The sequence below is a fragment of the Pseudorca crassidens genome, chromosome 15 (genome assembly GCF_039906515.1).
Source record: "Pseudorca crassidens isolate mPseCra1 chromosome 15, mPseCra1.hap1, whole genome shotgun sequence".
Classification (NCBI taxonomy): Eukaryota; Metazoa; Chordata; class Mammalia; order Artiodactyla; family Delphinidae; genus Pseudorca; species Pseudorca crassidens.
This window is the reverse complement of record NC_090310.1, coordinates 35,075,250-35,089,968: the sequence shown is the minus strand read 5'-3', so window position 1 is coordinate 35,089,968 and position 14,719 is coordinate 35,075,250. Positions and strand designations below refer to the sequence as shown.

Below are 14,719 nucleotides of genomic sequence, written 5' to 3'. Positions count from 1 at the left end.
AGCAGCAAATGGTAGTTAAGATAAATTTAACAGTCATTCTTCTTGACAGTGAAATTTTTTTTTTAAACTTAAATCTGTATAACTGAACAAGAAAAATCACCATTTTTATCATCTCGGTTTGACCTGGCTCTTCTTTTCAATGTTAACAGAAGCCATGCAGTGACACCTGTTAAGACTTGTTGGTAGCCATGTCGGAGCCCCACAGGGTCCAGTTCACCTCTCTCCCAGGTTCTTTGAATCCTGCATTTTTGAAGAAATCCCGGAAAGAGGAGGTTGGGGGAGCAGAACAGCATCAGGACTCTGAGCCCGCTGCAGCAGCTGTTCGGATCACACTTACCCTCTTTGAGCCAGATCACAAGCGCTGCCCAGAGTTCTTCTACCCAGAGCTGGTGAAGAACTTACGAGGGAAGGTGAAAGGACCTCAGCCTGCAGACAAGGTATACCCCAGTGACCCCAGCTCACCCTGCAAATCTAATGCTCTGGGCAGCGTGTGTGGATGGGGCTTCCAGAGGGTGGAAGCAGCACTAGAGAGGCTTTGGGCTCCCCCACAAAGCAAGCACAAGGTCTGCTGGTTTTTCCTCTGGTCGGAACGGATAGAATTCTTTCTAGAACCATTCTCCTGATTTATGCTAGAGAAAATGTATGGCACATCCAAGGCTAATTTGAATTATGGCTAACTAATATGAATAAATAACCAGATTTTTTCATACCAAGTCTATAAATGTTACATGTAAGTGTGACCAGTCCCTGGCTTTTCCAGTGCTGGAATTTCATGCTAGACATTTCTCTTTTCCAAGGGAATCTCACTGTGCCTAATATTAGGGCAAGCAAAAGACACAGCCTGCTTATCTCTTTTGAAAAGTAATATTCTGAATAGTTTCTTTACCTGGATGGATAGAAACCTATTTTTGTGGGTTTTGTTTTTGTTGGGATTTCTTATCCCCCACTCCCCACTGGAATTGGGCAGCCTTTAGGGCTTTTGAGAATCAGTTTGATTTTTAAATAATTAATTAATTAGTTTATTTATTTATTTATTTTTGGCTGAGCTGGGGCTTTGTTGCTGCGCACGGGCTTTTGCTAGTTGCAGCGAGTGGGGGCTACTCTTCGTTGCGGTGCGCGGGCTTCTCATTGCGGTGGCTTCTCTTGTTGCGGAGCACGGGCTCTAGGCATGCGGACTTCAGTAGCTGAGGCTCTCGGGCTCTAGAGTTCAGGCTCAGTAGTTGTGGCGCACGGGCTTAGTTGCTCCGCAGCATGTGGGATCTTCCTGGACCAGGACTTGAGCCTGTGTTCCCTGCATTGGCAGACGGATTCCCAACCACTGCGCCACCAGGGAAGTCCCAGTTTGATTTCTTAAATGTTTTTTAAACGATCTGTTTATTTTCTTGGCAGACTTGTTTTACTTTTTTAGTATGGAATGTTTCAAACATGTACAGTGTAGAGAGCATATTATATTATATTATACTATTGTATAATAACCCCCATGTACCCATTACCCAGCTTCAGTTATTACTGATACTTTGGCAATTCGTTAACATTGTAAAAATTTTTTATAAACTTTTTAACTGAATTATGTACATGAGAAAAGTGCATATATGATAAACATACAGTTTGATGGATTTTCACAAACACCCATGTAATCTGCACCTGGATTACAAAATGTAACATTTTCCAGGACACTAGAAACCCTCCTTCTGCCCTCCCAAAATACTGCCTCAGCCCTCAAGGGTAACAACTGTTCTCATTTCTAACAGCTGAGATCAGTTTTGCATGTTTTTGTATTTCATATAAATGGAATCATACAGTTTGAGTAGGAGCTAGGTCAAGAGCATTTATTTATAAGCACCTACTGTATACCTGTGTGCTAGGCTGGCCTCTGAGGGAAAGGTGAGTAGGGTCCTGCATTTGCAGCATTTGGATCTCTAGAGTGGCTCTTAGTGAAATGGGGATTAGGGTAGTACCTGGCTCACAGTGTGTCTGCGGGGTGGGGGTGGTGTGGTGTGTGTGGATGAGATCATGCAGGTGCATGATTTCTAGCAGATTGCCTCAGAGCCAGTGCTCCAGCAGTCTAATCCATGGTTGTGCTGTTTGGGGCGAGTGCCTTTGGTTAGGATTATCCACTTTTCTTTACTCAGATAAAAATGTGTTTCCTTGGTAAAGATCTGATTGGCTGAATGGAAGCCAATTCAGTCTGTGCCAGGGGTCAGCCTGTTGTATGAGGGCCAGTGGTCAGGTTGAGAAAAAGTAATTTCAAATCCATTCATGAACTCTTTTCCAAAGTAGGAACAGGATTTTCTTCCTTGAGAGGAATAAAAAGTAGCAGGGATTGGTTAAGGTATTTATTTACGGGCTCAAACCAAATTAGTAGGTCAACTGAAATTAGAACTCCAGTGCTCTGATTTCACCTTTTTGGGGGTTCAGATGCCCTCCTCAATTGCAGAAAAATGCATGGGGCTTACACAGAGAACTTTGGATCCAATTTCAGGGGATTCACTCCTGGCCTTCAGATTCAGAACTCCTGAATTACAGTGTCTACTCTGCAGTGTTTAAAGCACAATGTAATCTGACACATTCATGTATCAACTCACTTAGCATGTATATCTTAGAATGTGAAGGCACTGTGCTGGATGCTGAGGACTATGTAAATGTGGGAAAGTTGCTGTCCCAGCCTCACAGGAACTTTGCGCTCTTGTAGATGTTTTAGGAGAATTACACCAGCACAGGTAGCAGAAGTCACAATGTGGTAATGGTTTAAGTCTGGTACAAATACAGGCCCCGGAGGGCTTAGACAGAGAGGAGCTTACATTCCAGATGCTGTGTTGAGACAGAGCTGGACCTTCATGCATTCAGGAAATAGTGGATGACTGCTGTTTGCAGGGCATTAAGGAGTATGCATTAAATCCAGCACTGCTCCAGGTGGGTAGGTTTTCTTAAAAATTATTTGAACCACTTAGGTTACATATGATCAGTGTAGAAAAATTAGAAGATACAGACAAGCGGTTTTAAAGACCACCCATTTATGATACGTACATGTTCTGTAATGTCCCATTGTACGTGTGTGTCCTAAATCGTTTAACTGATCCTTTATGGGTAAGTGGAGTTTCAGTAGGCAGAGATGGGAGGGTGAGATGGGAGAATTTTGTTTTCAAACAAGCATCTGATCTTTAGTGCTTTTGGACTCCAAAGTCTTAAGTGTATTTGGTACAGGAGTTTTTTATTAAAATTAAGATCCTTACCATGGAAGCTTAAGGTCCAACTCTGAAAAATTTTCTCAAGAAAAATGTAAGAGTAAGTTTATGGAATATAAATAAACTTTGGAAAACCGCATGAAAGTATCTGGAGGGAGTATTAAGATTGGGAGGGAAGGGAGATTATTGATCCTTCAAGATAAGCTTCCAAGGAAAGGTAATGCCATGAACTTGGGTTTGACTCTTCGTAGCTCTGAGAGAAGTGCAAGTTCATACCACTCTTCTAACCAATAAGACTGAATAGCTGTCAAGAACTTGTCCTATGCTCAGTGGGTTCTTAACCTTTTTGAGCCATTGACTTCTTTGGAAGTCTGGTGAAGCCTATGGACCCCTTCTTAGAATAATGTTTTTAAATGCATAAAATAATTTTTAGGATTACAAAGGAAATCAGTTATATTGGAACACAGTTCTACATGGGTTGAGCATCCCCTGACTAAAGTCCCTTTGCCATATTTGGAGCCCTACAGGACCTAGTGCTGCGTGCAATGGGCGATTGTAGGCATTTAGTCAGGTTCTCTTGAATCTCGTGAATGGAAATTTCACTTTCTTAAACAGCTAAGGTAAACACTTATGGGAAGGTAACATGTATTCTACCTTGTCTTTTCTGAAAAACAGTTGTTTTTATTATGCAGTTTATATGTGTTGAGTCAGTGCAGGCACTAGGAATAGCATTGTGGGAATTTTTTTGTGACTCCTATTTTTGTGGAATGGTCTCTTTACAGAAGAAAGATCTCTCGGATCCTTTCAATGATGAAGAAAAGGAAAGGCATAAAGTGGAGGCCCTTGCCCGGAAATTTGAAGAAAAATATGTAAGATTTCTCTATTGGACAACAAAACAACCTTGTTGGATGGGAGAGGTTTTCAGACATTTCCATATTCCTTTAGTGGTTTATCATCTAATCAACACTGATGTGGAAACAAGTGTAGACCTTGGAGAGAACAGAATGAAGTTATTAAACAAATGCATTAAGATAAGAAAACATACGGCAGGAACTCGTGTGGAGCTAAACGGATGAATAAGAAGGGGCTTTTACCCTTAGAATTTATCCTGAGAATAAACGTTTTGGTGCAAAGCATATGACGCCATTTAGTTCTTTCTTCTGTCTTAGGCCACTCTATGCATTTACAAATCTGTCCTATTTTGTAAGGTCTTCAGGGAATGAGGTTTTGGAGTGTGTGTGTATGAGACTGTTCCAGTGCTTTATAACCTTTAGTCATTAGCTGATGGGGTTCAAGGCAACAATTAATTCTGTGTATTAAAAAAAACCCTGTGACCCTAGACCTAGAAATTTGTTAAAAGGGTAGATCTCATGTTATGTGTTCTTACCACAAGTACAAAAAAGCATGTGATCAATTTTAAATTTTAGGGTGGAAAGAAACGTAGAAAAGACCGAATACAGGACTTGATTGATATGGGTTATGGTTATGATGAATCTGATTCCTTCATCGATAACTCTGAGGCGGTAAGTACTTAATGAAACCTCTGAGACTACCAGAACCACTGCACCCTAGCATCTACCGACGGCGCCTGGAGGCTGGGGGTGGAGTCAGAGTGGATGTACCCTTAGCACGAGGAAAGAGCTGCACTGAAGGGAGAGGAAGTGACACCTTGATCTGGGCCTTGGTTTCCTTTATGAAAATGGTGATCAGAGATGTCCAAAACACCTTCTAACTTGGACATTGGTGATTGACCAGAAACATTTCTTAGCATGCTGTCTGAAATGTGACAGAGAAACATAGTCACATCTGCTCTGTCAAGACGCGCTCTGCACCTTTGGACTGTAGTACAGAACTTGGAGCTGACCGTTTGTTTTCCCCCCCTTCAGTATGATGAGCTTGTTCCTGCTTCTTTGACTACAAAGTATGGAGGATTTTACATTAACTCGGGAACGCTGCAGTTTAGACAAGCATCAGAATCTGAGGATGACTTCATTAAAGAAAAGAAGAAAAAATCTCCAAAGGTTAGAACGTTGCTCGCTTTTGGATTTCAGAAGTGCTTTTTTACATGACCTTATGAGATCAGTAGGTGACTTGCCAGAATACGTGCTGGTTTAGGATGACTCAGGACATTGGCGGAAAGGCACCAGCTGTGCCGAGGTTGGCGGTTCCCTTCTCACATGTGTGCTGTGGCGAGGTGCTGTGAACCTGGAGGTCTCGGTCATTGTATCCATGCCTGTGTCCTTGCAGGCTCGGCAGGGATTCATTCGTCGAGGTGGTCCCAGGGCGGGGACGAGGGCAGTGAAGGGTGTGGAGTGAGGGGAGTTTGCACCAGCTTGCTGTGTCTCTTCTGTGGACATGTAGAGGACTTCAGTTCCCAGGGCTGTCACCCCAACGAGAACAAGTCAGCCCTATGATAAATTTATTTTGAAAGCTATCTACCATTGCCTGTGTGTTTAAAATGCAAGGTAGGCCCACACATAGCTCATTTTAAACCAGAAGCTGTTCAGGCTGCACAATGGCCTCTGTTGCCTCAGGCCCGGGTTTCCCAGAAGCCGCTGTCAGTGGGAATGCTGTCCTGACCTGCGGGTCTGTGGTCCAAGGACTGAGCGGAAAGCTTTTGTTCGTGAAGGAAGTAAGACAGCTCTCAGGATGTACCCTGGGCGGAGCAAGGCCGGTGCTGTGTAGTGCACTTGCTCCCAGAGTTAGGGAGCCGTGTAACTGTGCCTTGTCTTTAATTCTCAGAAGCGGAAGTTGAAGGAAGGTGGTGAGAAGATAAAGAAGAAGAAAAAAGATGACACTTATGACAAGGAGAAGAAATCGAAAAAGTCCAAGTTTTCCAAAGCCGGGTGAGAGGCAGCAGCTTCTTTGCTAGGATGACGTCTGAACTGTTAGGGCAGGACACCTGGGAGCTGACTCGCCCTCCTCCTCACAGCTTCAGAAGAGGCAGCAAGGCCTGGCCGTCTTCCCCCCTCATGCCTCCCACGGTGCCATGTGGGCATAGTCTGTACTCTCACATCTCTGTGTGTCAGACATCAGAGTTCTCTCTGTCCCACTGTCAGTGTTGGCAGCTATTTCTGTCACTGTATGATTGCTGATGTTTCCTGTTCTTTTGGGCACCCCTCCTCTGCCCCAGTTCTCCTGTCTGTGTTCCCCCTTTGTCTTCTCCAGTCCTGCTTCCTTTGCCTCACTTGGTCTCACCCCAGTCGCCCTTCAAGTTGCTGCTGCTCCTGCTTTCTTCCTTTAAATATCTTTCTTACCCCTCCCTTTTTTGCAACCTTTTATTTCAGCCTGGCAGTGGTTTTTAAAAACCCATCGGATATGTAGCATTTTGTGATACTGTTTTGCTAACCTATATTAAATCTCAAGCTTTGGTCCCAGCAAGAAGGAGCTCCATATGCCAAGAGGAGGGAGGAGGAGTAACAGGGTGGACTTGTGACTGAGGTTCCTGGAGACCATTGCGCTGGGAGCAGGGCTGAAGCCCCTCTGTGAATTTCCCTTTTGAGGTGTACTGCAGCCTTAGTAACTGACTTCCCCCTTGCTTGCAGCTTCACAGCCCTCAATGCCAGTAAGGAGAAGAAGAAAAAGAAGTATTCTGGGGCTTTGAGCGTTAAAGAGATGCTGAAGAAATTTCAGAAGGAGAAAGAGGCTCAGAGAAAGAGAGACGAAGAGCATAAGCCCGTAGCAGTCTCATCGGTGGAAGCTCAGGGCCTGCGGGAATTGGAGGGCGCCTCTGACCCTTTGCTCTCGCTCTTCGGCTCCACTTCTGACAACGACTTGCTGCAGGCAGCCACAGCCATGGACTCGCTGACTGATTTGGACTTGGAGCAGCTGCTCAGTGAGTCTCCAGAAGGAAGCCCCTTCCGCGATATGGATGATGAAAGCGATTCCCTTGGGGTGGGACTGGACCAGGAATTCAGGCAGCCCTCTTCCCTTCCCGAAGGCCTGCCTGCGCCCCTGGAGAAGCGCGTTAAGGAGCTGGCTCAGGTATGGTGACATGGAATGGCCGGGCTCTCCTGGAAGTAGTTTGGGCAGTTGATGCTGGTCCCGAACCACTCAAAGCTCGTGGCCTAGAGCAACCCTTAGTCAGTGGGCAGTCCCAGTGTCAGCTCTTCCAAGCTTTCTTCTCATCCCAAGTGAGGGAACAGTGGACTCTCTGCCTGTCAGGCATCATTTCTCAGCCTTTCATGGTTCCTTCACTCCTGGAGAATTTACTGTCTTCTGGAGAGATTTTCTCTTTTCCTACTTTATGCCTGTCAGAGTATCTTTCCTTTTGTATGATAGACACTAATGTTGGCAGCAGGCAGCTGAGGCAGAGATCCATCTTTTTAGTAATCTTCTGAAGGTTTTGAAAATTCACAGAAGTTTGCCGTCATATGTTAGACATGGGGCAATGCTTAGTTGCCACTGGGTTTAATTGCTCCCTGGACTTGCATGTCACCTGTGTTAGGTAGTGATTACAGGAATTCTAAATTGTGCTAAATAAGAAGGAGCTGAACCATAAATGCTGTCCATGCCCCATGTTAAAAACAATAACAGTCTTCAGAAAATAGCAGACACTGCTCCTGTTTTCCTCCTGGTGATTGGGAATTGATCCCTAGAGCACTAAGGACTGACAATTCGGTGATACATGAATTCTGACTATAAACCAAGCACGGGTTGTTAGTTATGATGACTTTTAGTTAAAATACCGTTTTACCGTAGACATCATGACTTGTGACACAACTCTGGTGGCACTTACATTCTATAGCTTAAGTTTTAAACCAGTGATTCAGCATCTCTGCTGTGTATAATATCCCTTGTGTTTTAGGGCAGGGTGAAATGTTAACCACTGCTACAAATGATTTTCTCACTTCCAAAAAACACTTGAACACAACATGTGAAATAATTCAAACGTCTGATTCAGAGCTCTAGTTCATCCTTGTAGAACATGCACAGTATTCTGTTGGAACATAACCATTTAAATGAATTATGCCATGTCAGGATTCAGAGTATATTTTAACAGGATGTTAAGGTGGAAATAGTTGAGTCTGAACTTGGCATGTTTGAGCATGTCCTGTGCTCTCTCTCAGAATTTATGTTAAAAAACATTATTCCTTATTCTTTTCAATCCTCTGGTTTGTAATCAAATTATTTTGTAGTTTCTGAAATTCTTGTTGAGTGAGCTGAGTAAGATCTGTGTGGCAGTAGCCAGTCATTTTTTAGAGAAAAGTAAAAATGGCTCTTGGTTGTGTCCCTATTCCCACCAAAGACTGTGTTCTAGTCTGATAACTTAGACTCATTATTTCATTTTCTTGGGAAAGATAGACAAATCTAGTGGAAACAGTGGTTTAACGTGAAATGGCATTGGGTTGTGATTTGAGAAAACCTCGCTTTCTGGAGTCTCTTGGGGGGACAGTGAGCAAGTTGTCTTCCTTGGTGACTGCCAAGTCTCAGTTGTCTCTTGGGCACGGTGGAGACACAGGGTTCAGAATCCCATAGGTAGGGTAGGCTCGGGTCCTGGTGAGGAGGTGGTGACCAGGAGGCATACTGGCTTGAAAATATGTTCAGATGTGAAATTGATACTTCAGTCATCACCTGCCCCTTCTCCTATAACAGCATTAAGAAATTTGGGAAATGGAGTGGTAAATGGGTATTACCCACCATCCCGCCAATCTGAAAACTATTTTCAATTTACATATCCTTTTCTAGCCTCTGTATATATGTATTTATGCAGTTGTAATTATAGTTGTGAATAATTTCCTGGTTTTTTCACTTAATAAATATTATTTATAAAGATCTCATTACTTTTAATGGTTGCATGAAAAAGAAGGCTTAATTTAGAAAGTTACTTAATGCCACTCTAAAGGATCCCCAGCTGCTCTGTTCCCACCAGGGCCCTGCGCTTGGGGCACTTGGAGCCTCCTGCATGTGTGCACAAGTGCTCTAGACCCAGACCTTGTTGAGAGTCTTCTGGCAGAGATTCCTCCCAGGGAAAAAACGCCTATGTACACAAAAAATGCATATAATTTCAAAAGCCATGCATGGATATTTGGATCCTTAATAAGAGGCCCTGTCATTGCATTTTAAAAATTTAAATTAAACTTGATGTATATAACTATAACATTAGTAGTGTTTATGTGTTTCTCACTTTATTTTCACTCCCCTTCTTTTTCTTTTTTACCCTCTTCTTTTATTTTTGTAATAGTTTGTTTAGATTTTAAATCTTGGCCCTAGAGGATACATGTATCAGTTTCTACCGCTGTCTAAAAATCTACCCTGCCACCCCCAAACTCGGTGGCTTCAAACAGTGACTCATTTCTCCTGACTGTGGCCAGCGGTTTGTCTTCTGGTCCTGCCTGGACTCGCTCTCGGGGCTGTGTTCATCGGGCAAGATGGTGGCTGACGCTGGGACAGCCAGGATGGCAGGACCTCTCTCTCCTCCCTTCTTTCATCCTGGGCTTTTTCAGGGCATGACAGTCTCAGGGCAGCATTTCAGGAGGGAGCTGTAAGGTGGAAGCTGTAAGGCCCTCATGATCTAGCCTTAGAAGTGGTATGCACCACATCTCTTCTGCCACAGTGTATTGGTAAAGCAAGTCACCAACTAGGGGCCACCTCTCCGTGGGGGAATGCATGTACTAGGAGGCGAGGAATCTGTGGTCCTGTTTGCAGTCCACCACTGTACTTAAGCAGATTCTATTCTTACATGTATCAGTTTCCCTGGGAAAAGTTTTTGCTGTTGGAAGCAGAAATTAGATTTGACTTCTAACTAGATGTGATACTTAAAACTTCTAAAAAAACATTTGAAAATTTATGTATGTTAAAGAGGTACTCCAAGAGGGCGACCTTGGATACTCCAGAATTGTTACTGTTTTCTTCTCATGTTAGCTCATTTTCCACTTCTTACTTCCTTGTACTGTACATTTTTATAGGCCCCAGGGAACCCAGTGGTTTGATTTGATGTCCTTACCCCTGTCTTCTCTTAATATGTATTGGTTGTGTCTTTTGTCTTGATTGTTGAAAAGTTCAGGTATGTTGCGCCTTCAGTTTACTGTCATGATGTGGTTTGGCAGCTACTCAGCCTGCTCCATACAGATGACCAGCTCTGTTTTGGTCCTCTTCAATCCAGCATAAAATGGAAATGATACCGATACTAAAAATAGAAAAGAAACAGAGACCCCCATGTCACCCACCATTCTACCTGCTCACTGCTTACCCTCCTATACAGTTAGAACCCTTGCATTGCAAAACCAGGGAGACGTAGATCCAAGGAGAATAAGGTAGAAAAAAAATAACAACCTGTTTGGTCTTTGTAAAAAAGAAAATCATGCCAGATTTCATTCTATTCAGCAAAAACAGGTACAGTATATAAGGTGGTGATCTCAGTGCTGAAAGGCTACAAGTGGCTCTTCTTATAATGAATAAAAGAACTCATTAAAAGGCTATTGGAACTATTGTAAATCAGCATGATCTGGCTGTTTGGTTTAACTTCATTTCCTAGTTAATCTAGGACTGACTGATTCATACAATTCCTTGGGCAAGGGTGTCTGTCTTTATGGTTGAGGGATGTCACTTCTTTCTGGCAGACTATCAAACATATATCCAACTGCTCTTTTAATTAGATTTATTTTAAATTTTATCTCTGAGGATTTTGTTTTATACTTGACTAATTATCTTCAGTATAAAACCAAATCCTCAGAGATACTGGTCTACAGGATTCAAAAGACATCAGAAAAAAAAAAAAACACATTTCAAAAGGCATCAGGAAAAAGAAACTTTAAAAAATTTTATAGCCAGAAAGCTTCTGAAATGGCTGATATCTAAAGATAAAATTTGATTGGCGGGAATGCCCTGGAGGTCCAGTGGTTAGGACTCTTCGCTTTCACTGCCAAGGGCCTGGGTTCAATCCCTGGTCAGGGAACCAGGATCCCAAAAGCCAAACAGTGTGGCCAAAAAAAAATTGATTGGAAACCTGAGCTGTTGATGGCTCTGACAAACAGGCATTTGAAATACGTGTTAATTAGGCTGAATTAACATGAAGGTGCTTCTGCATCTTATAACTAGCAGTGTATAAGCTACAGCAACAGAATGACTCAGTTTTGTTTTCTCTCAAACTGAAGTCATAATCCCAGTACATTAAAGGTGCCACAGTGGATTCCGAATCCTCTGACAGTATAAGAAATGGCAAGTGAATGGGTTACAGTGACGCCCTTTCTTTCTTCCCTTTCCACCTGCTATCTCAGACCTCTGTGCTCTCCTCTAGCCATGCTTGAGTTTTGCATATCCTCTGCAAGTTTTGTTTGGTTCTAAGCTTTTCTTCCTCGAGTTTTCATTCTTTCAGTGATAATCTGTTCATTTGTTTGTTCATTCATCCACTCAGCTGACATTTACTAAATAGCTATTATGTGATAGGCAGCTGTAGGAAATATATTGAGTTAGATTCAGTTCTCCTTCTCCATGAGCTTGTTATACAGATGGACTGGTAGCCATGTAAACAATGGGCTATGGGACAGAGCAGGATGAAATAAGCTCTGTCATGTTTGGATGGCCAACTAGATGGTCAGGTGAACAGCCAGACTTGAGGAAGTGAAAAAGGAGCTCCTGGGGGTACATAGGAATCGGACTGGAGGCAGCAGTCTTGGCCAGCCTCATGGGAGAGAAGGCCTTATAGTAAGCCAGGGCACAGGGCTGAGGATGGGCAAGTTGTTGGATAATGAAGACTCCTGGTATGTGGTGGGAGGGGCTGGAGTGGATGGCTGGGGCCAGATCCTAAAGGACCCTAAATGCCAGGTGGAGGAGTTTGGGTTTGATTCTAGGCTTGGGAAGGGCTGCCAAAGGGTTCTAAAGAAGAGTGGAAGGATTTAAGAAGGGTGGAGTGCTGTTATTAGAAGTAGGGACACAGGAGGAGGAAGAGCAGAAACTAGTAGGTTAGGTTTTGGACAAGTCAAGTTTGTATACCAGAGGGTCGTTCATTCATAGAAGTAATTTAAGATTCTGGTCCAGAGCTTAGAAAAAAGTGTATAGAGTAGGTTTAGATTTGAGAGACCTGTGTGTGTTTATGTTATTTTGAAGCTGAGGGGGAGACATTATCAGGTGAAGAGGGTTCTAGATAGAACCTGGGAGCCCATCTGCAGCTAAGGAGCTAGTGGAGGAGACAGGATGTAGTCAAGAGGTCAGGAGAGGACCCAGAGGATGCAGTGAGAGGAAGGCCAGTGGGGCCAGAGGAAGGTGGGTGTTTCAGAGGGTTGATCAGGATTGATCATTTCATTTAAGACAATCACCTTATTGTCGTTGTTTGCCATCATTGTTATATATCAAGCCTGAAATTTTATTTTGCTTAAAGACTTTGGACCAGCGACTCTTGGGTTTAGATCAGTGCTTCTCGACCCTCTGCATGCTAGTCACCAGAGTTACTTTTAAAAAAGTACTGACGCTTAGGCCTCTTTTAAGGAATACATTATTCCCCAGAGATTCTAATGTGATGGGTCTAGGGTGGGGAAAGCTGCCAGGTACTTCCAGTGTGCAGCCAAACAGAGAACCACTGGTTCAGGCTTTTGCAGTTTGCTTTCCTCACTTGTGCATTTGGTGTCCTTGTTGCCCACTGTGGTTGCTTCAGGAGTCTCCAGGCTTGCCATCCAGGGCATTATTAACTGTGTACTCACGGGAAGCAAAACACTGTATAGCAACCAGCTCTATCTTGTGTTAATGGGTAGTCAAGTGTGTTAGTCATTCCAGTGGTCTGAGTAATAGAGTTCATGATATACCCTAATTAGATTATGAATTTTCAAAGAATTATAGCCCTTAAATGCTAAAGCAGCATGTTATTATTGTTGCTATTATTACTATTATTATTATTTTGTTTGCTAAAGACCTTCAAATACTGCAGGTTTGTTAAAGTTCTTGATTGTTTTGTACTGTAGATGTATGGAGATTCCAGCTCACAGTTTAGATGATAGAGTGCTGGGCACAGGAGTTAGCTTGCTGGCTGAATCAGATGCTTCATGATTCCCTTGACTCTGATTTTCTTTTATGTGCCTGTTGTTTCAAGTCCTGGGAAGAAGGGACAGTCCGTAGATGCTTCAGGAGCATGTGAAAAGAGCTGGATGTACCACTTCTGGAGCATACAGAGATCATAGGTGAACTTAATCTGGGATTAGGGCTGAGTAGGGAAGGGCATGGTGAGGATTTTATCATCAGGTGTTCTGTAGGCCTGTGGGTGAGTGTGAGGGCCTTGCAGGGAAAGTGCACTAACGGATGTTACTGTCTACTGTGAACCAGGCTGCCAGAGCTGCTGAGGGAGAGAGCAGACAGAAGTTCTTCACCCAGGATATTAATGGCATCCTTTTAGAGTGAGTATGTTGTTTCTTTGTATCTGCTGTTACCATGCGTGGGTTCAGCAGGCTGGGGGAAATTGGGAGTACAATTCAGCTATGTATGGGATAGGAAAGCACTGATGAGATTTTTAAAAATTGGTTTTTATTTATTGTTATTCTTTTAAAAAAGGTCAGGGGGGAATTCCCTGGCAGTCCAGTGATTAGGGCTCTGAGCTTCTACTGCAGAGGGCATGGGTTCGATCCTTGGTTGGGGAACTAAAATCCCGCATGCCGCTAGGCAAGACCAAAAAATACATACATACATACATACATACATAAATACAAAAATAAAAAAGGTCAGGGGTGGGGGACATCAAATGTTTGTCTCTAGGAAATGGTAGACCATACTAATCTTAGGCAGCAGACATTATTAGAACATTGTAATAGTCATGGCGTGCTGGAAGAGGATTTTGTGCTAAGCGTGAGATGAGAGGAGGGAGAAGGCGTTGCTTGCCCATCTCTGGGAAAAGTAAGAGACAGCTTGGTGCAGGCAAGGACCTGACCTCCTGGGGCACTCCTCAGCATACCTGGTCATTCTCCTCTTATTCTCACTCTTGCTCCCAAGGCCATTGCTCATCATCCCGTAGCCCGTCTAACAAACACCCGAACCTCTGAGACATCACACTATATGAATTGGATTAAAAAGCAAAAAAAAAAAAAAAACCCCAAAAAACGCCACGTGTATAAATCCAAACCAGATTCTTTGTACCTGGCCTGCCAGCTTTGCCACCTTCTCTCCTGGTTGCATCATGTAGCAGAGGAAGCTTATTGCTCAACAGCTGAGGATTTTGCACATGTAAGAACAGTTGTGAAGACTAGGAAATATTCTAGCAAAGGACCCTGCCTGGCCAGGATGGAGACTGGCCACTTGGGTCAGGGAGCACCTGAGAGTCAGCACAGATGAGGGGTTTGTCTCCTGGAGCGTGCCAGATACAGAGAACTCAAGGGATTGAAGACAGACTGTGTTCTGCTCATCTAGATGGGGACGCTGGAGGGTTGAGGATTTCCCTGACCACCCTAGTCAAGGGAAAATCTGCTGGAAAGTATTTCCTGTTGACCCCAAGTAACTCAATTACCTTCCAGTTTGAAAGCATTTATGTTTTCTTTGTTTATGAAACTCAGAAATTCAGACCTTGTTCTTTTGGGCTCTGTTTTCTTGACACCTTTGACTTGGTCTTGTCTTTG

The 14,719-nt window shown here is 43.4% G+C and overlaps 1 protein-coding gene across 6 annotated transcripts in view; it reads left to right on the top strand.

The window, feature by feature from the left end:
* Positions 1 to 14,719, top strand: part of UBN1 (ubinuclein 1) — a 48,469-nt gene that overhangs the window by 4,801 nt on the left and 28,949 nt on the right. For 5 of the 6 annotated variants that reach the window (XR_010934974.1, XR_010934972.1, XR_010934973.1 and 2 more), the window contains exons 2-8: positions 150 to 437; positions 3,968 to 4,054; positions 4,613 to 4,708; positions 5,072 to 5,206; positions 5,928 to 6,031; positions 6,731 to 7,169; positions 13,440 to 13,510. Coding sequence is in view for 3 of the 6 variants with exons in the window: in XM_067706740.1 (XP_067562841.1) it covers positions 189 to 437; positions 3,968 to 4,054; positions 4,613 to 4,708; positions 5,072 to 5,206; positions 5,928 to 6,031; positions 6,731 to 7,169; positions 13,440 to 13,510 (1,181 nt within the window). In the remaining 3 variants the exon portion in view is untranslated. The remainder of the gene's footprint in view (positions 1 to 149; positions 438 to 3,967; positions 4,055 to 4,612; positions 4,709 to 5,071; positions 5,207 to 5,927; positions 6,032 to 6,730; positions 7,170 to 13,439; positions 13,511 to 14,719) is intronic. The other variant, XM_067706741.1, reaches the window with a different exon arrangement.